The sequence below is a fragment of the Protopterus annectens genome, chromosome 2.part2 (genome assembly GCF_019279795.1).
Source record: "Protopterus annectens isolate FY-2018-M chromosome 2.part2, PAN1.0, whole genome shotgun sequence".
Taxonomy (NCBI): Eukaryota; Metazoa; Chordata; order Ceratodontiformes; family Protopteridae; genus Protopterus; species Protopterus annectens.
Genome location: NC_056730.1, coordinates 163,807,407 through 163,828,793, shown reverse-complemented (window position 1 = coordinate 163,828,793; position 21,387 = coordinate 163,807,407). Strand labels below are relative to the sequence as shown.

Here is a 21,387-nt window from a genome sequence, read left to right as displayed (position 1 = left end):
AGATACAATCTTGCCAGCTACAGAATGTTCCTTAATAGAATGTAGAATAAGACTAGGCCTGGAAACCAAGGAAACCAATGCCAAGAGGGCATGTAAAGCATTACAGGGTTTTGGTATTATTAAAATATAATTCAGATACAGTTAGGGAAGTCAGTCAGTTAGTTAATTCATCCTGTCATTACAGAGAAGATTAAGCTACATTACAGGCACTCACGCCTGAGTACAGAAGACAGTTCAAATAAAGACTATTTTAGTTTATGTTGCTCAGGACAATCAGAATTTGATGTGCAGTAACTTTGGATATTGTTTATCAGTACTATTAATGAAGACAGTATTCAGATATTGTGAACATCTAATAAATCCTTATTAAATTAACACAGTGTTTGGAGAATTCATTCTGAAAAGTACCCAGGACTTGGCCCATAAAGGAGAGCTGGCACCTGCTCAGCATGAGTTTGGGTAATTAACAGATAAAGACTTTCATTTCAGTTTCATTTCAGTTAATTCCAGTACAGTACAGTCTTATCAGTTCTTACGTACTTACAATGTCTGAGATATATTAGTGTAAACAGTGCTTCAGTAGTCACATTTGTTCTGCATTATGTTCACTGTATAATATCACTAAGATATTAAAGCATGAGTTTAAAAACACATCTCTACAACTGTGGCAGGAAAGAAAGGCAACAAACGCTTCAGTTATTCAGGCAAGCCAGGTTTAATTAGTTCAGCAGCTAGTACTTAAGTTCTGCTTTCTAAGGGGGTAGACAAGGGGCTTTTTTACTGCTTGCCAGTTCTAGTGATGAAAACATATGAGCTTGCAAATGGCACACAGAACACATCTATTGTCAATAACACAGAGGTGAAAACACATGTGCTACCCACAGAGATGTCCTTGCATGTCATATGTCAAGTAAATGTGGGAAAAGTTTTGTTGCAGCAAAATTAAAATAGCTTAAAAAACACAGTGTGGAAGCATCCATGGTCTACTGCCTAGCTTTTTGCCATTTATGATAGTAATAAATGGGAGAGTAGATAAGGTCCATTTTTTGGGGAGGTTTGCTCTAAAATAACCGGAATATGTAAATTATGTTTAGGGATTTAGTGCAGTTAGTACATTCTTTGCATATCTGTGTTTTGAGTTCTGTATTATGCACTTGTTACAAATGCATGAGTCAGTGGGGTTGTATTTGTTATCTCAAACATTAGGTACAATACACTGCCTTTGAGAATTCGTAATAGTATTTCTGAAAAACAAAAAACAAACATACTTCCAATGCATTAAATAAATAAAATATTTATTAATAATAGCTAGGAAAATACATGTAGGACCATAGTCTTACCCTCATGAATATGACCAAACACGTGTAGCATTGGTTTTATTTCCTTCACAGCAGTTGTTAAGGCCTCACATCCAACATGCCCAACTGCAGGCACTTTGTCACAAATTCCTAAAGAATCAAAACAGTAGCAGTTAAGAATCACAGCTTTCAAAAAGGTACCAGCAAAGAAAGCCATTTGATAAAGTTGACTAACAGTGTATATTACATTTCAGTTTTACTATGAAAAGTTGAGAAACAAATCACAAAACATAAGTAGCTGAAAAAACACAAAATGACAAAAAAATCAACTTGCAAGAATGTTTGCAGGACACACAGATGACAAGCAGGTGGGGTATTTTGTTTAGATGCTTTAATACACAGAAATACATCAGGATGAACAGCAGCATCATAAAATATAAACAAACTGTATATCAGACAGACATGACATACTTACATGTTTAGTACAAAATGGCAGTCAGACTTGCACAAGCTCAGTATTTATACACTTGTGCAAGCCTTTGGATTGCTTCTTAAAGATACATACACACATCGATCTACATCCTCCCTCTTAAAAAGATTGCCCTTGGTAAAAACAACATTGGAGTTAGACATGCATTATTATAGACATTAGAAACAAACACAGTGTTCATGTCCAAGTTGCTGTGTATCTGTTACATGGTCTGGAGATATGACTGGCTTTTGTAACATAACAATCTGAACTGAATTTAGCAACAGAGGCAGCCTTCAGTGAACAACTTGCATCAGGAAGTTCTGGATTCATCACAGGAATGGGAATATTCTCTGGAACTTCCTCTGGAATTGTAACACTGGACAACTCACTCTGAGATAAAGGGTCTCTCTCACAGGCTATGTGTTCTGGTATAGGCTCAGACACTGGTCTCAAATGTTTCCAATTCCAACTAAACTCTGCTCCTTGTGATTCCACAATGTATGATCTCAGCTCTGGGCAAATATTCTTCATGACACTAATCCAATTATAACCTTTGGACATTTGCTTCCTTACCACTTCTCCTTCTCATAATGGATTGAATGGTCTGCTGGTCTTGTTGTAGTAGGACTTCTAGGTTCTTCAACAGATTGGTTTTCATTGACTTGTTGCTCTTGACACATGGAACCAACAATTGACTACTGATTGGTAATGTGGTTCTGGTTTGTCTCGACAGAAGTCTCTGAGCAGGTGAACAAAGATGTTTATCAAGAGAAATATTTATGAGATTCAAGAGATTCACGAAAATATCACTATTATCTCATTTTGACTTCTCTAGTAACTGTTTTGCATTTTAAACTGTATGTTCTGCCATACTATTTGACTACGGATACTCTGGGCTACTTGTGACACGAGTAAAGTCCCATTCTTTGGCAAATCTTTTGAACTGTTGGCTTGTAAACTGTTTGCCATTGTCAGAAATAACAGTGCAGACTACTATGTACTACAAAATGATACTTCATCTTAGTAATGACAGTACTGGATGCTAGATTAGGAACTAGGTCAATCTCGAACCAATTGGAGTAAGAGTCTATGAACACCAAATAATGTTGACCATTCTACTCAAAAATGTCGGTGGCTACTGTCGACCAAGGTAGTTCAGGAATCTGGTTTAGCTGAAGTTGCTCCTTCTGTTGATGTGGCTTTGTACTATTATACACTGAACAAGATAAAAGTAGTCTCTCAATGTCTTGTGACATCTCTCTCTTCTTTTTCGGCTGTTCCCATTAAGGGTCACCCCAGTGGATCATATGTTTCCATTTCTTCCTGTCCTCTGCATCTTGCTCTGTCACACCGACCACCTGCATGTCCTCTCTCACCACATCCATAAACCTTATCTTAGGCCTTCTTCTTTTCCTCTTACCTGGCAGTTCCATCCTTAGCATCCTTTTCCCAATATACCCAGCATCCCTCCTCAGCACAGGTCCAAACCAACACAATCTCGCCTCTCTGACTTTGTCTCCAAACCGTCCAACCTGAGCTGACCCTCTAATATACTGATTCACAATCCTGTCCATCCTTGTCACACCCAGTGCAAATCTTAACATCTTTAACTCTGCCATTTCTAGCTCTGGCTCCTGCCTTTTTGTCAATGCCAGTGTCTCCAACCCATATAGCATAGCTGGTCTCAATACCCTCTTGTAGACCTTCTCTTTCACTCTTACTGGTACCTGTCTGTCACAAATCACTCCTGACACTCTTCTCCACCCATTCCACCCTGCCAGTACTCTCTTCTTTACCACTCTTCCACATTCACCATTACTCTGAACTGTTGATCCCAAGTACTTAAACTCATCCACCTTTCCAGCTCTACTCCCTGCATCCTCACCATTCCTCTATCCTCCTTCTCATTCACACACATATATTCTGTCTTAGTCCTTCTGACCTTTGTTCCTCTCCTCTCTAGAGCATAGCTCCACCTCTCCAGGGTCTCCTCAACCTGGTCCCTACTCTCACTACAGATCACAATGTTATCTGCAAACATCATAGTCCATGGGGCCTCCTGTCTGATCTCCTCTGTCAACCTGTCCATCACCACTGGAAATAAGAAAGGGCTCAGAGCTGATCCTTGATGTAATCCCACCTCCACCTTAAACGCATCTGTCACTCCCGATATCTTGTGACATAGAATGTCAAAATACTAGACCTCTCGTCCTTCTTTTGGCAGGGTCAGCTCCTGGGTGACCATGATGCAAGATAGTAATGTACTCTTGTTGCAAGGACTTTGGAACAATTACTTTCGGACCTTCCATAATGATACCAGTATCAGACAAAATCTCATCTCTGTATGGAAAATAAGGTTGCACTTCTTGGGGTAAACTAGATTGCTTTGACAGCCATCCTTGAATGATAAGGTGGTTGAGCCTTTGTAGAACTGGATCTGTGGCTGTGTGATGTCTCAGCTCATCAAGACATAGGTTCATAGGTTCATAGGTTTGTACTAGGCTATCAGCCCTAGGGCCTATGCAAGCCTAGCCATAACAATTCCCAATTCCCTGGATATTTCTTCCACAATATTTACTTCTCTGGGCCCCTGTCTAGCAGGGCGACTGACATAATCATAGGTTCATAGGTTGGTACTAGGCTTTGGAAGAAAAAAATCGCACTTCCATGCCTTCAAAATCAAGGTTCTCATTCTCATACTGTTCTGTGGTGTTTCTGGGGAATCTGGACAACGTATCAACAAGATAAAGAAGTTTGCTTTTTTTGTAGACAAGAGTGAAATTATACTTTTGCAATCTCAACATCATATGTTACAATCTGGCTGGAGTTGATTACAAAGGCTTCCTTAAGATAGTAACTAGAGGTTGGTGGTTGGTTTTGATCTGGATTGGTCTACCATAAACATAATCATGGAACTTTGAACATGCAAACACAATTGCCAAAAGCTCTTCCTCTATCTGGGCATACTGCATTTCAGTTTAGGTAAGAGCTCTTGATGTATAGGCAACAGGCTGACCCTCCTGTCGAATGACTGTACCAAGACCAAATTTCAAAGTATCACATGAAAGAGTAACTGGTTTATGAGCATCATAGTATCTGAGAGTTGCAGACCAGCAATTCTGTTTCAGGACATCAAATGCTCTTTGGTGTTACTCTAACAAAGGCCAGGATATATCTTTGCATGTCAGCTCTATGAGTGGTGCTGAAAGTTGGCTCAAGTCTGGAATGAACTCACCTAGGTAGTTAACTATGCCAAGAAAACATTTCAGGGCTTGAACATTGTCTGGAGCTGGCATCTCAAGAATGGCTGTTTGCTTAGAAGGGTCTGTTCGCAGGCCTGGACTGGTAAATAAATGACCAACATAAGTAACCTCTTATAGCTTGAATTTGCATTTTTGTAGATTGTGCTTAAGATTCACTTGACGTGCCATTTCCAGAAATTTTCTGATGTTTCTGTCATGCTCAGCTTCACCATTACCTCCTACTAGTATGTTATCTACTACAGTAGCACAAGAATACACAGAAAAAAGTTGCTCCATTGCATACTGAAAGATTTCACTTGCAGAATTTAACCCAAATGACATTCTTAAAAATCTGTACTTGCCAAAAGGAGTACTAAATGTAGTACCTAATGATTTCTTGTCAGGCTGAATTTGCCAAAATTAACTCTTTGCATCTAAGACATAAAGGCTGTGACTTCTTTGACAGTGCACATTAGATAATGAGGTCTTTTTAGCTCTTTGTTCAATTCTCATGGATCAATAAATATTCTGATGTCATCTGAGCTTTTCTTACGAGATACCACCATGGAAAATACCCATCTTGTTGGCTCTGTAACTGGGCAAATCAAACCTTGTCACACCATTTCATCTAGCTCGGCTTTCACTCTGTCCTGCATGGCTATTGGAACTTTTTGAGCTGGCCTGATAACTGGACTGACATCTGGATCTAACTTCATGCAGTACACAACTGGAAGCTTCCCTAGAAAAAAAATGTACCGGATGAAATTAGAGTAGTATTCTTTCAAGCTAACATGATGGACTTCTTTATTAAATGAAAGCAGTCCCATTTTCAAACATCTCTGAGCCCTAATAATGAATAGACATGCCTCTTGACCACATTAAATAAGTTGCAGCTTCTCCCAGTAGAGTAACATGAAAGAACCTTCAGTCTGAATTTCTTGGGTCTATATTAGAACACTGAAGTTTCAAAACTTCGAATGTTCTAATATCGACCCCTATTCAGCGAAAGCTGAAAACCATACAGAACAGCAAATTTTTTCATAGGGAAAAATTAGCTGTTCCAAAACACATACACACAACACAAGCACACCAAATAAACAGCAATCCACACATGTACACCTAAAATCTTACACCTAACCCCAGTGGTGGCTGGTGACTTCAAATCAAAGGGGGGCTGCAGGGGATAGCTGAATGGGTGGGGTCAATAGGAAGAGGTGCGGCCAACTAGAAAGGGGAGGAGCTATGCTCAAAAACCACAAAAACTAACTTTAATTAAATATGCTGCCCTGGGTGCCAAGCCCTCATTATGAGAGTCCAATCAAGACAAATGAAGTGTAAAAGAATAAAAATATTTAAATGCATTGGCTGCATGACAGCTTACTTAATATCTAGATGGAACCAAAAATGTTGTGTGGCATGAAAAAATAAATTACTTTTTAAATACATTATGGGAATGCCAGTCAAAATCAAGTACAAGAAAAACAATCAGCATTCAAGTCAAACTACTTCTCCTTGCACTGCAGTTCTAATTATAATTTATATTCAGCTTTATTAAAGCACCAAGTAACATGCTGAAAGTAGCAATCTATGTGATGCCCTCACTTATAAAAATGTTTCTTATCGAAAACAGACCTGCTACCTGACAACTATCTACTTGTTTCATGGGGAAAATACGATCAAAGTAAAAATGAAAAGCAAACAAGAAACAAGCTCAAAATACATTGCTTAAATTATTACTGTACAGGTTATGGACCACACATGAATGGCATTCTGTTTAGTTTACTGGTAAAGCCCTCAGAGATCACTAGAAGTCTCCAACAAGTGTAATGAGCTTCTTAAAATAATGTAATCCTGACCTTTACTATAAATACTGTCATATGCATTTCAATATCCAATGTTTATACATTATCTAGTTAAGTATTCTCTGCATGGCAACAACAGAAAGGCTTCAATGTTGGCAATTCTTTAACAGTATGCTTATTAAAGCTTACTTGCAAGTTATGATCTCAGACAAGCTTACTTGATGGTCATTAAAGCATTGCTACTTAAAACACAGAGCAACAGGCACTTTGAGTAACAAGCATAAATCAACAGTACAAAAATATGACAGAAACCAGACCATTCTGCAAAATCAAGAACAGATGAAAAGACACTGTAGTACTTGTGTCTACCTTGTATGGGGGGATACGCTGCACATTTACACTGCATAACTGCTCCTTGCTTTGCTTGGACACATCCAGAGTCACTACATGGGGGAGTGGGGTGCAAAAAGTATGTCGCAATTTGAAATGTCTCTGGCTGACGGTGATTGGCCCTAACACATTTGTCATACCTCTCACCCTCAGGGCAAGAAATCTGGGCAAAGCCATACATAGAAGTGGGACAAAGGCCCAAAAATAAGGACAATTTTTAAATATTGTTCTTATAAACTTAGAAAGATAATAGGTCTTGCATTAGTATGAATTTTCTGAAGGATACGAAATCTGAAATTCAAATGTCTGTCATTATTTTCTAACTTCAGTCTTTAATGATTTACCACTAATTTGCCAAAAAACACAATTTTATGAAAAATGGACCAAAAATGTGATGCAACAATATAAAATAGCCACACAATACAGCTGGGAACCTGTCAAAGAAGGGACACTTTAATATTAGTACTGCTAACTTGAGCAGCTGACAAAATAAAAGAGTCTACATGCATTTCTGAAATAAAAGTAATCTATAACTCTGATTATTACAGTTATTTCTTAATTGTAAACCCTCCATGTTTTCTTCCAAAATTGCTATTTTGCAGAGGGATTATTTAGGGGAAGAGCAACATTTTGAGCCAAATTCAGGGACAGTTGAGAGGTTTGGCTATGCCTAATTCTATAAAGCAATTTGCATGTACCTCTCAACCTGTTAATGTAATAAATCTGGACAAGGCCAAATATATTGGGGGAACATATAAACAGTACTAAAAATTGCTCTTGTATAAACTGGGACAGTTGATATAACAGGTCTTACTTTAGCATTCATTTTTCTGTAGGTTATGAAGTCTGAAACTAGTGTGTCATTATTTAGTGACTTAATTCCTAAATGATTTGCCAGAAAACCACAAATTTTATGAGGAACAAACCAAAAATAAGAAGCAAAAAAACTATTCATTCTTTGAAAATCTGGACAGTTGGGAGGTATAGTTCAGCTGGGGCTGTCTAAGTTTGCCGCCCTTCCCCCTCACAAAACCATGGTCAAATGGAGCCTCCCCCTGCAGCCATTCTAATGATTCATTACTTTGCTATTTCACTCCATTTACCATAAACACTAATGTGCATACTGACTTACTTCTATGATGATTTGAACTTCATTTGAAAGTTTTATTTTGCGTTTTGCAGCACAAACACTAAAACATCTGCTAAACAAACTTGGCATTAAAACTTCTCTGCCCTTGAAACTCACACTCATTGAAACAACATTAAAACCCACATTCAAAGAAATACATTTTACCTGTGACAGATAAAAAATAATTCTGGGCTGTTTTCAAATCATAGGCCCCTTGCTTATGAAACATACATGTGCTCTTTGATACACCTTCCTATTGCTTTGAACATTTTTCCAGTAAACAATGAAACAAAACTGCCCAATTCAGAACATTTCCATCATAAAAGTCTACTCAAACATCTACAGTCCACTATTATCAGTAAATATGCACAATTCTACAGTCCACCATTATCAGTAAATATGCACAATCTCTGAAGTAGTAAAAAAGTCATCTAAATAATTCCACGTTAAATAAATCTGTAATGAAGAGGTTGCTACTAGCAGTCACCTTTATATTTCATGGTTTCATCGAACAATAAAGTGTCTGAAGCCCCTGAGGAATAAATTGCCTAAATTACATTAAAAATAAGCTAGTAATATTGCAATAGGAAATGGATGGCAAACTGATAACAGGCTCATAATTAGTATCTTAACTTTCAGTACGGCAGCATTCACCCCGTATGGGAGTAGAACCAACAACTGTCTGCATTATAAGCAAGTACACAGCCTGTTGTGCTATTAGCACTAAACTTCTCTTCCCCTGCCGCTCTCAGCTCCTTGTAAAATCTACTCAATACTCAACTGCATCTCAACTTCGCAGCACAAGAAGTCTGGAAAAAGCCAAATTTATTGGGGTGGGTCAAAAGGGCAAAAACCAGGGACACATTAAACATTGCTTGTATAATCTTGGAAAGCTGCTAGAATAAAATGCTGTGTTACCACCATTTTACTGCCAAACTCCCTGTGCAAAAAAGAGTCAGAACAACATACCACTATGCCAAATCACCTGCTTTGTGAAAGAAAAATGCTATGTTACCACTGTACATTTTACAGACAAGGTCCCTGTGCAAAACTGTCAAGAGCAACATACCACTACGCCAAATCAGCTGTTTTGTGAACAAGAGGAAGACTGAAACTTAAATTGCTATCATTTAATGAATTTAGTTCTCACCATAGCTGTCAACCTCTTAGCACAAAACACCTGGACAAACCCAGTAATGAGGGAATACAGCCCTCAAACATATTCAGTGAATTCAGTTCTTGCCATAGCTGTCAACCTTAGCACAAAAAACCCGGACAAAGCCACTAACAGGGTATTGCAGTCCCAAAAATAAGGAAAAATTTCAAATAGTCATCTTATAAACTTAAAAAAATGCTATAATAAAAGGTTGTGTTACTATATATTTATTGCTAGAATAAAAAGTTGTTTTACTATGTATTTTCTGAAGACTATGAAGTCTGAAATTCAAATGCCTGTCAATTTTACTTCTGATGGAACAAAAACAATTTTCAGCAGAGGCCCAGGGAGAAATACTGTAGACACGTCTTTGTAAAATGGCAGGACACCAGAGAAAATCCACACAAACACAGAGATAAGATGCAGACTCCACAAAGAAGGCACCCCAGCCAATAATCAAACCACAAATCCTCTAGCTATGAGACAACAATACTGCCACTGCACCATCAAATATGTAAGAAATTAAACATTCAGAAACCTGAAGTCTGAAATTCAAATGCCTGTCAATTTTATTTAACATTTGTTAATCAGGACAGTCTGACTTGGAACAAAAAAACAATTTTCAGCAGAGGCCCAGGAAGAAATAATGCAGACATGTCTTTGTAACACGGGATGACACAAAAGCAAACCCACACAAACACAGGGAGACGATACAGACCCCACAAAGAAGGAACCCCAGCCAAGAATCAAACCTGAGAACCTGCAGCTGTGAGGCAACAATGCTACCAGTGCTACCAGTGCACCATCAAATAAAAGCAAACCCACACAAACACAGGGAGAAGATAACAGACCACACAAAGAAGGAACCACAGCTAAGAATCAAACCTAAGAACCTGCAGCTGTGAGGCAACAATGCTACTACTACACCATCAAATATCAAGCATTGTAACATTTACAAACCACAGATATTATGAGGAACAGATCAGATCAAATATGAGGCAAAAATCTGCAATTTTTTAACAAATGGTGGTGGGTAGGGAACTTGAGTCTTTAACACCTGTATACAGGGTACAGGGTTCAAGCCTGAGGTATTCCCTACCCCACCACCATGACCACCTGGGGCATCTTCACACACACAGCCCCCCTCTCTATACAGTCAACAAAAATGTATAAAAGGGCCCTCTTTGCAGTGTACCGCTGCAGCTGTTTTGAAAGCTAAACTGGCAAACAGTCAAATCTTTGATTTATTAATCAGATAAGTGAAATACTCCTTCTTGGACCCTTTCACTCGTGAACTGGGCCTCATGTACAAAGGTGAATGTAATATATGGAGAAAATCGGATTACCAATCACCAATCATGTTTTTGCAAAGTTTGAGGGGAATTTGAGTACATGGAGAAAATCCTTGCAAACAATGTTCACACTTCACAGCCTGCTCACACTTCAAAACTGACCCCTGGAGCTGTAAAGTAGAAATCTTAAACCACTCACTCGCAGTGATAACTCAGACATTATGTTAAAAATGTACTGAAAAACAGCTTGGTATGTGCAAAATAATAGATACACTTTTTCAAGCCTTGAATGGGCCTGCAAAAAGTGTGACGGGGGGGGGGGGTAGATCTCTTGAAGTAACTTGGCTAGATAAAACAAAAACATGAGTGATTCTTTTATAATTCTGTAGGTAACAAAACAAAGAGTATGCTGTAAACTTACTGTTGAAATTGCCATAGCAATATAGAGAATGAGAGCAAGAGATTATTTTGTTCTAGTGATGCAGGAGTTAAGATTCCATATTAACTTCAGGAAGCATGACTCAACTTTTGCCAGCATTATGAGTCAGATGTTGCCAGAGTTACCACAAAAAACAGAAAACCAATGTCCTTGAAAAAGATTTCAAAACTTGTGAGTGATCTGTTCTTCACTCGAATACAAAAGCATATCTGCATGGTCCCAAAGACAAGACAGGAAAGAGAGAAAACCACATATTCTTACATTCAACTTCTGCATAATGAAGTAAAACATGGGTTTAAACAACCTTTACATTCACACCACATAAAACTAGCTGAAATATATATATATATATATATATATATATATATATATATATATATATATATATACCTATTCAGAAATCACCATACCTTCAAACAGTAAAAAGCATCATAAATAGATACACACAGTAAAAAGCATCATACATACACACACCACCATCTATTCAAACAGTAAATAAGCATAACTTCAAATAGTAAAAAGCACCATAATGTCAAACAAACACACTTACCTGTCCCGGCTGTCCATAATATCCAACGTACATCCAAACGCTGCCCGCCCAATGATGCAAAGACCCGCGAGATTCCCGAGATCCAAACTTCCCGACGAGAAATTCCTGACTGCTGGTGTTGCAGTCCGGCCCCGACGCGTTTTCCCAGCGAGTCTGTGCACTTTAAAAGTGCACAGACGTCTCCTCATGTATCCCTATCAGGACTGCTGGACTGCCTGGAGCATGCGCATAGACTCTCAGTAGTCTGGACTACTGCGCATGCGCAAAGTCCGCGAATTTTTAAAAAATTTGTTTTTCTTTTTTCTTTTTTTTTTTATTTTTGTTTAGTTCTTTTTGCTGAGGGGGCTGCAGTCCGGCAGTCCAATAGCATGGGCCGCCCCTGCCTAACCCTACACTAAACTATACACACACACCACTATCCACTTACCTTAACCCAAACCCTAACCCTAAGGTCTGTCACTATCGCACATTCACCTCACCCACGCTCAAACCCTAACTCACCTACCCTGCCCTAACCCTCACATCCACACAATCGCAAACTTACCTGACCTGCGCCCTAACCCTAACTCACCTAACCCGCCCTAACCCTCATGTCCACACAATTGCACACATACCTAGCCTGCGCCCTAACCCTAACTCACCTAACTCGCGCTAACCCTTACATCCACACAATCTCACACATACCTAACCCGCACCCTAACCCTAACTAACCTAACCCATACTCAATCGCACACTTACCTGAACCCAACCCGTAACTTTCCACCACAGCGCTGAAAATACCGAAGCAACAGAAACGTACAACCAAATTCTTTCCCTAGGAAAAAAATCGGTTTTCTGTTGCTTCGATATTTTCAGCTTTTGCTGAATAGGGGTCGATATTAGGACATTCGAAGTTTTGAAACTTCAATGTTCTAATATAGACCTGAATTTCTTCACCTCCATAAGCAACAAGCTTTGCACACCTTGCCAAATCAAGCCTTTCACCATGACACACACTAGCAAATGTTTCTGCTGACATAACATTGCACTTGGAACCAGTGTCAGCTTTGAGCTCTATGTGTTTGCCATTTATCCGAACAGTACAAAATGCTACATACTTTGCCTTTATATCTACTGCATTGACTGTTTCATAAAGCACTGACACACCATCAACATAAAGAGTAGGGTTGCAGCTCTCTAATTGCTCAACTCATTTCTAAAATGTTCCCTTTTAATAAAAGAATGAGGACCTTTTGATTTACAAAACCTTTTGACATGATTCCACTTATAGCATTTGTGGCATTGTTGACCAAATGCTAAACACTTTTCCCTTTTAGATTCAAGATTTCCACCACAGTTATGACAGCTGGCAATGAAACTGGGTTGGGGCCCATACTTTGAGCTTGCTCACTCACACTTATGCTTCACTGAGCCTGTGCAAACTCTAGAATTTGCTGGAAAGCTCTGGGGTTTACTAGTGGGTGCTGCAGGGGCTACAGTTGTTGCCATGTGCTTAAGCCTGTTTCTTTTAACCATGTACTGCATACTATCAACATGAGCTTTGTCGTTGTACCTTCTAGAGCTGCTCTCATTTGTAAGCATATTTGTGTGCTTTTCTGTGAGCTCATATATCTGAATTTGACAAACCTCTATGGCCTTATTCAAAGTTAAATCACACAAAGCAAAATCTTTCACACAGCATCATCTTTAATACCACACACAAGTCTGTCCTTTATCAACTCACCCCTTAAATCTCCAAATACGCATGTTTTAGCCTTATTTCTCAAGTCAGTTACATATGCTGCAAAAGTTTCACCAGGCTTTTGATTCATTGTGTAAAATAAGTACATCCCCATTGTAACATTTGCCTGGGGGTTACACATTTCTCTAAATTTACATTTTAAGCACTCAGTGTCCTCCCTTGACTCAGCCTGCACAACAATATGATAGTTTCCCCCTTCTCCTGTATAGACAGCAGGTGCATACACAAATGAAAGTTCCCTTTCAATAGCTTCTGACCCAGCTAAATTATGCAGAATAAATGCCTTTGTATGGTCATTTTTATCAGAAAATACAGCTTGTATGAAAATGTCGTACTCTTGCTCAAACACTCTCCAGTTCTCTGCAATATTATTGTCAAACACAAGTGCACTGGGATTTTGAAATCCATCTGCCATGCCCACAAAGTGTGCACAGACAGACTGAAAATATGGCCCTTGTAATTATGTATGAACAAACTGTTGTGTGAGCTTTTAATAACATTCAAATACACAATAAACTCTTCAAAACACTGTTCTTTGAGAAATATGCTCTGTAATGGCTGTACTTTGCTAAATAACTTTACTGTAATACAGCACAAAAATGCAAACACTTTATACACTTCTGATAACTCGGATATTTTTAATTAATATGAAAAATATGTGCTTAACGAAAATGCAGTAATTTTCTCTTATTTTATTCATTTTATGTAATTTGGACTTATTTTAAACATTTTCTGTAGTAATTCAAATATTTTTATCAATATTGGATATATCAGTTTATGCAAATATAATTCAGAGCATTCTGTATGCCTCATTTCATATTTTGCGAACAAGAAATTGTTTTGAGCAAGTTTTAACATCTGAAATTCATTTCTGACCCATTTTGTGAATTATGTGTGCAGGAGGGATGATTCACTCCTCTATATTCCTCCAATGCCAGCCACGTGCCTCTCGGACTTAAGTGAAAGAAACTGGAACTCTTTCAGGCAATGAATTGTCTTGGCCATTCTTCTTTTAACCTCATGTCCCTTTAAACATGCTGCTTCTGACACCATGTCACTTGTCCCTCTCTAACATAGATGACAAGCAGGCAGGGTATTTCATTTAGATGCCTTAATACACAGAAACACAGCAGGATGGATAGCAGCATCATAAAATATAAACAAACTGGGTAACAGACAGACCTTACATACAAACATGCTTATAACTCAACAGCTGTAAAATGGCAGTCAGACTTGCACATGCTCAGTATTTATACACTTGTGCAAGCCCTTGGGTAGCTTCCTAAAGGTACATACACACACACAAGTTGATCTACAATTATCATTTAGTCTTCTCTATCAGGATAATCATACATCCAGCCAGTATATAAAACTCAGGCTCCTTCCTCAAGTGCTGCACATCTGCTCTAAGTATAAGATGATGTGCTGGTATAAGAGGGATGTAGAGTTATGCCAGAAACTTAGAGGTTTCTTGTCTTTAAATAGGAGGATGGAGCTGATTATATTAAGTAAAGTCTTAGGTTAGAATACATGAGGAAAATATACATACATAGGTAAGGACACCTCATCCTGGCTAAAAAAGGAGAACGCTGAGGGGTGTTGGAAGAAGGGAGATATATGTAATAGAATAGTGATCATGCAAACATCTACAATTAAGGTCAGTTTCTTACACAGCTGTATTATGTTTTTTCATAAGATCATCTTTCCATCACTAATCGCCAATGGGCCAATTGCCAACACTCAAGAAGAGAGGGTGGTGGGAGCTGAACCAGAGTCCAGAATGCCCTGTACAACAGATCTAGGGAATCCAGTCCTCCTTCTACAAAAAGCAGGAGTTTCTAATATTTAGTAAGTGTGTGAACAGAGGCAAAGATAATTACTTCCAAAATGGTTCTAGAGACAGAACCTGTCCAAAATGCTCAAGAGGTGGTAACTGCCCTGACAGAATAAACCTTTACATTCTAAGAAGGATTTTTCCATGGATTGAATAATATAAAAATATGGAAAGAGAAAGCCATCTGAAAATAGTTTGTTTACAAAATGGCTGACCCATTTTCTTTTCCTAAATTAGATTTCCTAAAGTCTTTAATTTTATCAATATACAGCTGTTTATGAACATCAAGGTGGTGAAGAATGTTCTCTCCTTTATTTTGTGGATTAGAGTAAAAAGCAGAGAGCAGAATAGTGTGGCAAGTTGTAAATTCAGAAACTGCTTTGGCATAAAGAAAATGCTGGTTCTATGACTCACTCTGTCCTTGTGAAAAAAACAGGAAATGTTGAAGTGACATGAGGGCCTGTAATTCATATATCTAACTAGTTGAAGTTAAGGCTACCAGCAATATAGTCTTCCCACTTAAGAATTCAGAGAAGAGGTGGTTGCAGAAATGGTGATTGTGGTTGAGTTAGCTTCTCTAAAACAACATTTACATTCCAAGTAGCACAACCCCACTTTAAAAATTGTTTGACTTGAAAAAGAGAAGGTAAGCAGGGATCCAGGGAGAAACAGTCTGAAATGGAAAAAAAAATACACCCATAGTGACGTGTATGCTAGACCTGAATTAAGCAATTTATTACACAGATACTGAAGAACTAGGGGTGCCAGTGCTTGATATTGGACCTGTCCCCTATTTTGGCTCCAAAGAGAAAATCTTTTCTATGTGAATAAATAAGATTTCCTAGTAGCAGTTTTTCTTGCCTCCTATTGCATATTCTCAAGAAATAGATGCCTGAAAGGAATAAAAAAATATGACCCACATTGTTCATATCTACATAAATCAAAGCTCTACAGGTTTATAGGTATATACTAGGCTAATGACCACTAGGGCCTTTATAAGTCTAGCCATGCAATCCAACCCAATTGTATGTATCATGGGTGTTTATTAAGAGGGGGCATGTTAGTCAGGAAGTTTCTAGAAGTTATGTGGGGGAGTGGTATATTAGTTTGGGCATTATTGTCTTCCTCTCTCTATCTGAGACATGGGGCCAGACACAGGCTGAATTTCTGATAAGGATGCACTTAAATGGGGCTAGGGATGGACTCTGCTTCACATGGATAGGGAGCCTGTTCCCAGAAGTGTAGCTGGTTCAACCAGCTCCCTGGACTGGTACTACGAACCAGTGCCTCACCCCTTCAGCTCTTCAAATAAAGAACAAACAAAAAAAATACTTCACTGTAATAATCTGATGAATGTATTGTAAGTGATTGGATTAGTAAAGTTAGATCTATGCCCTCCCCCCAGCTCTTCCACTAAGAAGGAAAAATAAAAAGAACAGACATTCCTTCTACTGGCACGTCAACCAGGTGGCTGGATGCATGACATGGCCCCTTCCCTCCTGCCCCAGCCATTCGGGTACCATTTCTGTGCCCTGCTCCCACCCTCCTTCAATATATTTATTTATTTTTTACTTTTAAACTGTAGCAAACTACATGTTACAATATAGCAAGCAGTTTGCTACAGTTTAGACCACACATGGAGTGCTACAGTGCTCAAATTTGACTGCAGATGGAATACTGGCTTTTAGAAGCTGGTACTGCATTAAAAAAAGATCAAGATTGACTAATCGTGCTCCCCAACACTTTTTGCTTGGGGCAGTTGCCCCTCTAGAGCCATCTTATCTATGCTACTGCCAGCTCCAGAGCATGGGGATCCTATGAGATACAGTTATGTCTCGCCATCATGCCTTATTTATGTCACAAGCAAAATGAAATCTTCGGATGTAATGGTTCTGATGCTGTTCATTTTAAGGATGTGCAAAAGGTCCATCAGAACTGGATCAGAGGATGACTTGTATGCCAAGGCCCATCAAAACTGGATCAGAGGATGACTTGTATACCAGCCATAAACTGTCTCTCAGTAATCTGTAGCAGAACAAGTATGGTGCCAGGGCTTTAAGGCAATATGTATATAACAATGTGTTTATACCCTGGATTCTTCTGGTAAAGAACCTGTGTGGGTGTTCCAACTGTTTCATACGTCTGGTCAGGTACATGCAGAAGTGAACATTATACTCAATGATGGGTCTGATAAAGGCCGATTAAAGTGGCACTATGACTTCCTTGGACCTGGATGCCATCCCCTTACTTAGACGTTGGGTGACATAAAATGATTTACTACCAAAGCCACATATTGGTCAAAGGCCAAATGACTGTCTACATATGTTCCCAGATCCCTGACTATTGGGTAAATCTTAGGGTTGCCTTTTTAATGAAGAAATCAGCCTGGGTGGCAGCTTTCCCTAAAAGACACTCTAATGCATTTCTTGGCATTGTGTTTTAATCTGTGACTTTGACACCAGCCATTTGTCTGTCTTAGACCCTCTCATAAGATGTTTGTGTTATTGGGGGAGGGGGGTCTGTGATAGCTCCCAATTTGTAATCATCTACAAATTTAGTCAGCCAATGGCCATTGACATTAGTCTTCACCTCCGAGAAGCAGACACCAAATAGGAAAGGCCCCATCATGTGGCCCTGAGGTACCCTGCTGGTGATTGGTCTCTTTGGAGATGAGATCTCACTAATCCTGACTTCCTGGGTCCTGTCCATGAGTCAACTGGCAATCCAGTGAGTTATGTAGGGGTTTATGCCCAGTTTGGTGAGTTTACTTACTATACTCAAGTGAGGTATTCTACTGAATGCCTTAGCCAGGTCCAGGTAGGCAGCATACACTGTTTTCCCCTCATCCATTGCCTTGGTGACCTTCTCAAAAAAAGTCCACCAGGTTTAGTAGACGTGACCTTCTCTTAATAAAGACAAACTGGGTAGATCCAATGTCAGAAGGATACCTATATCTTTGTTGGTAATTTCCACAATAATTAATTCATTGGCTTTGCATATTCAACTAGTCTGACTAAGTCATCTGAAGTTTCTGGGGTCAGTTGATGGTCCACCCTTATGAAGTGGGATAATAGTTTCAGTCCTCCAGTCTCATGGTACAAAGCCTGTTTTGAAGCTATAGTTGAAAGTGACTCAAGTGGTCCTGATAGGTCATGTTTCAAGCTATTTAGGAGACATCTCAGGATACTGTTGGGGTCCATTCGGGCTGTATTTTTGGTCTAAGTGAGCACTGCCAGCACCTGCTGCCTGCTAACAGTTAGGTGGGGGTTATGCTGGTAGGTAGGTCATGGAAGGGTGAAGTTTGAGCTGAATCTGTCAGCCAGCAAATTTGCTATGTCACTCTACTCAGTGAAGGTGGCACCACTGACCACCAGTTTGGCACATTGATGTGTATTGCCTTTGAGGTTACAGACATAGCTGTAGAAGGCCTTATGGTTGTCTTTATCCTGTGAGGCTATCTTGACTTCATAATTGGCCTTTCTGGACATAGTCATCTTAGTTTCCTATTTTAATTAGAGAGCTACAATCATTATGGGAGTCGCTCTTCCTGATTTTAGTGATAACTTTTTTCCTTTTAGTTATAAACCCTATTAAAGTTAGGATTCCACCAGCATGGCTTGAGTTTAGAGTTTGTTTTGAGCTTACTTCTAGTCAGTACAATAACCTCTATACAGCCATTTACATGACTGTGCAAAGTCTCTGTGAGCAATTTCACACTGTTTGCTGTAAACTCAGGGTTAGGAGAGGCAATGAATTTTGACAAGCTATCACTTAATAAGATGTCATTTGCTTTGGGATGGCGCCTAACTGTTGCAGGGTTTGCTAGAGTTACCATGTTTTTATTTTGAAGAAGACAGCCTTGTGGTCTGACCTCACTAGTGAGGATGTGACATTGGGGGAAGGAGGAGTGCATCAGTCTTCCATATCAGTAAGTACCAGGCCCAGTATGTTTGAACCTCTGGTTGGTGTGCGCACTATCTGGTCAAGGGTATTTGTATTAATAAAGTCTAGGAATTGCTGTTCTTGTGAGTATGAGGCAATGTATGTTTCCCAGTCTATAGTGGGGTACTTAAAGTCTCCCTTGAACAGGGCATTTGGTTTAATGGTCAGTGTCTCCAGTAGGTCTAGGTACAAGTTAATGGATTCTAGGGACATAGAGGGTGACCTGCAACTTTCTAGGATATGGTATGGGACTTTGTCTATGGTGATTTGCAAGCAGACAAATTCCATGGCATCATCTTGTTTAACCAACATAGAGTTATGCTTGTTGTTAACATATATTGAGATTCCTCCACCTTTTGTCCCTGTCTGTGCCGCTTGTTTAGGGCTTACTTCTATTCAGTGCAACAGCCTCTATACAGCCATTTACACGATTGTACAGGGTCTCTGTGAGCAATTTTGTATAGGTTGATGTAAACTTGGGAGTTTTCTGTTCTGGAATATCAAATACCCAAAAAATAGTACAGCTCTGCCGTCAAAATATGCACTAAAGTCTTGCACTGCTGGATTAATTTTGGTGGATTTAAAGCATGTCTTGGAAATGACAATGATGTCTGTATTCTCCAGAATGAGGAGAGCTTGCAGAGTATGGAGTTTCATGTTTAGGCTCCTAGCATTGACCAGTAATACCTTTTGGTTTCTTTGGCTTTTATATTCTGGTCAATGCAAGGCCCATACCTGCTTGAGACACATATTAAGAGAGATCTACAGTGCCTCTCTTTATATAGTCCAGGGAAGTATGTCTCTGGCCATTACCACCCACATGGATTATGACAGAATCATACTGGTACCTATGGTGTAGTGACTTGAGAGCATTCATAACTTGGTGGATCCTGGCTACAGATAAGTAACTAATCATTACCTTCTCCTTGTTCAGTCTGCAACCACCTCTCCTCTATTCTGCATGTGTAAGTCCAGTCTGTGAGGACGTTTCTGGCAATTATCCTTGCAACCTAAATGAGGAGAGAAACAATGCTGTCTGAGTCAAAAGGTGGGGGGAGTCACAAATAATATCTTTGGTAAGTCCTTCCTTACTGATTGAGTCTAAGATCATGTAATCTTCTGGGTAAGGAAAATGTGTATGTTTTAAAGTCTGCTTTTAAGATATTACTGGAGGAAGGGATTTGGTAAAGATTCTTGAAGTGGTAAAATAGTCCAAAGGGCAAAGAAGTAAACAGATTATAGAATCTTAAAACAAGCAACATTAAGAAGGATCTGTGCTTCTTATGAAGGGAAATATGAAGATAAGCATTGTTTATGGTTAGACTGACCAAAAAGGCTTGAGAAGGGAAGTAAGAGGGAATAAAGGTTGGAGTATCAACATTATGAATTTTGGAATGTACATAAACATGCTTACTATGGCTAGATCTGTAATGGGCCTCCAGGTACCCTTTTCCTGGGTACCAGAAAAAGTCTTGAGTAAAGCATTTTCCCAACTAATGCACAGACACAGGGTGCATATTTCCCTGCCTCTTGAATCAGTAAGTCTTAAATAATTAGAGGAATATGATGAAGTTGATACTTTGCAGTCTGAGGGATTCCTGAGGGACTGAAGAAAGATGCCCATTGGAGTTTGCTAACATATTCTAGAATATATAATACCCAAGAATAGTACAGTTGTGTAAAATCTTACCATAACAGTAGATGCCCTTCTCTTCACTGTTGCAGTATTTTTCACCTAAGGGGATCTTCTACCAAGGATAGCCCAATGTCTGGCCAGTATACCAAAGCCTTCAGCTCTTATAGGCACCATACATCATAAGACATAGGCCATAAAGGTGACATACGGATGCAAACACTCAGAAATGAAAAAGCCCCAACAGGAACAGACTGCCCTCAGGGACAAAGAAGAACATGTGCACCAGAAGGAAAAAGAAAGAACTGAGAAAGTGCCCCTCAGCCAGGAGGAAAACACAATACAGGGGAAGATTCAGAACAGAGAGAGAAGGGGGGTGCGAATACTGCACAAGTGAAGATAATGACATACACTGTTATGGTAAGATGTTGTACAATTGTTCTTCCATATCACTGTAGCAGAATTCT

At 39.2% G+C, this 21,387-nt stretch overlaps 1 protein-coding gene across 2 annotated transcripts in view; it reads right to left on the bottom strand.

Annotated features, from left to right (window-relative positions):
• LOC122795577 (metallophosphoesterase domain-containing protein 1-like) overlaps positions 1–21,387 on the bottom strand; it is a 629,119-nt gene that overhangs the window by 262,974 nt on the left and 344,758 nt on the right. For both annotated transcript variants that reach the window (XM_044063825.1, XM_044063826.1), the window contains exon 5: positions 1,341–1,448. In XM_044063825.1, the coding sequence (XP_043919760.1) occupies positions 1,341–1,448 (108 nt within the window). The remainder of the gene's footprint in view (positions 1–1,340; positions 1,449–21,387) is intronic.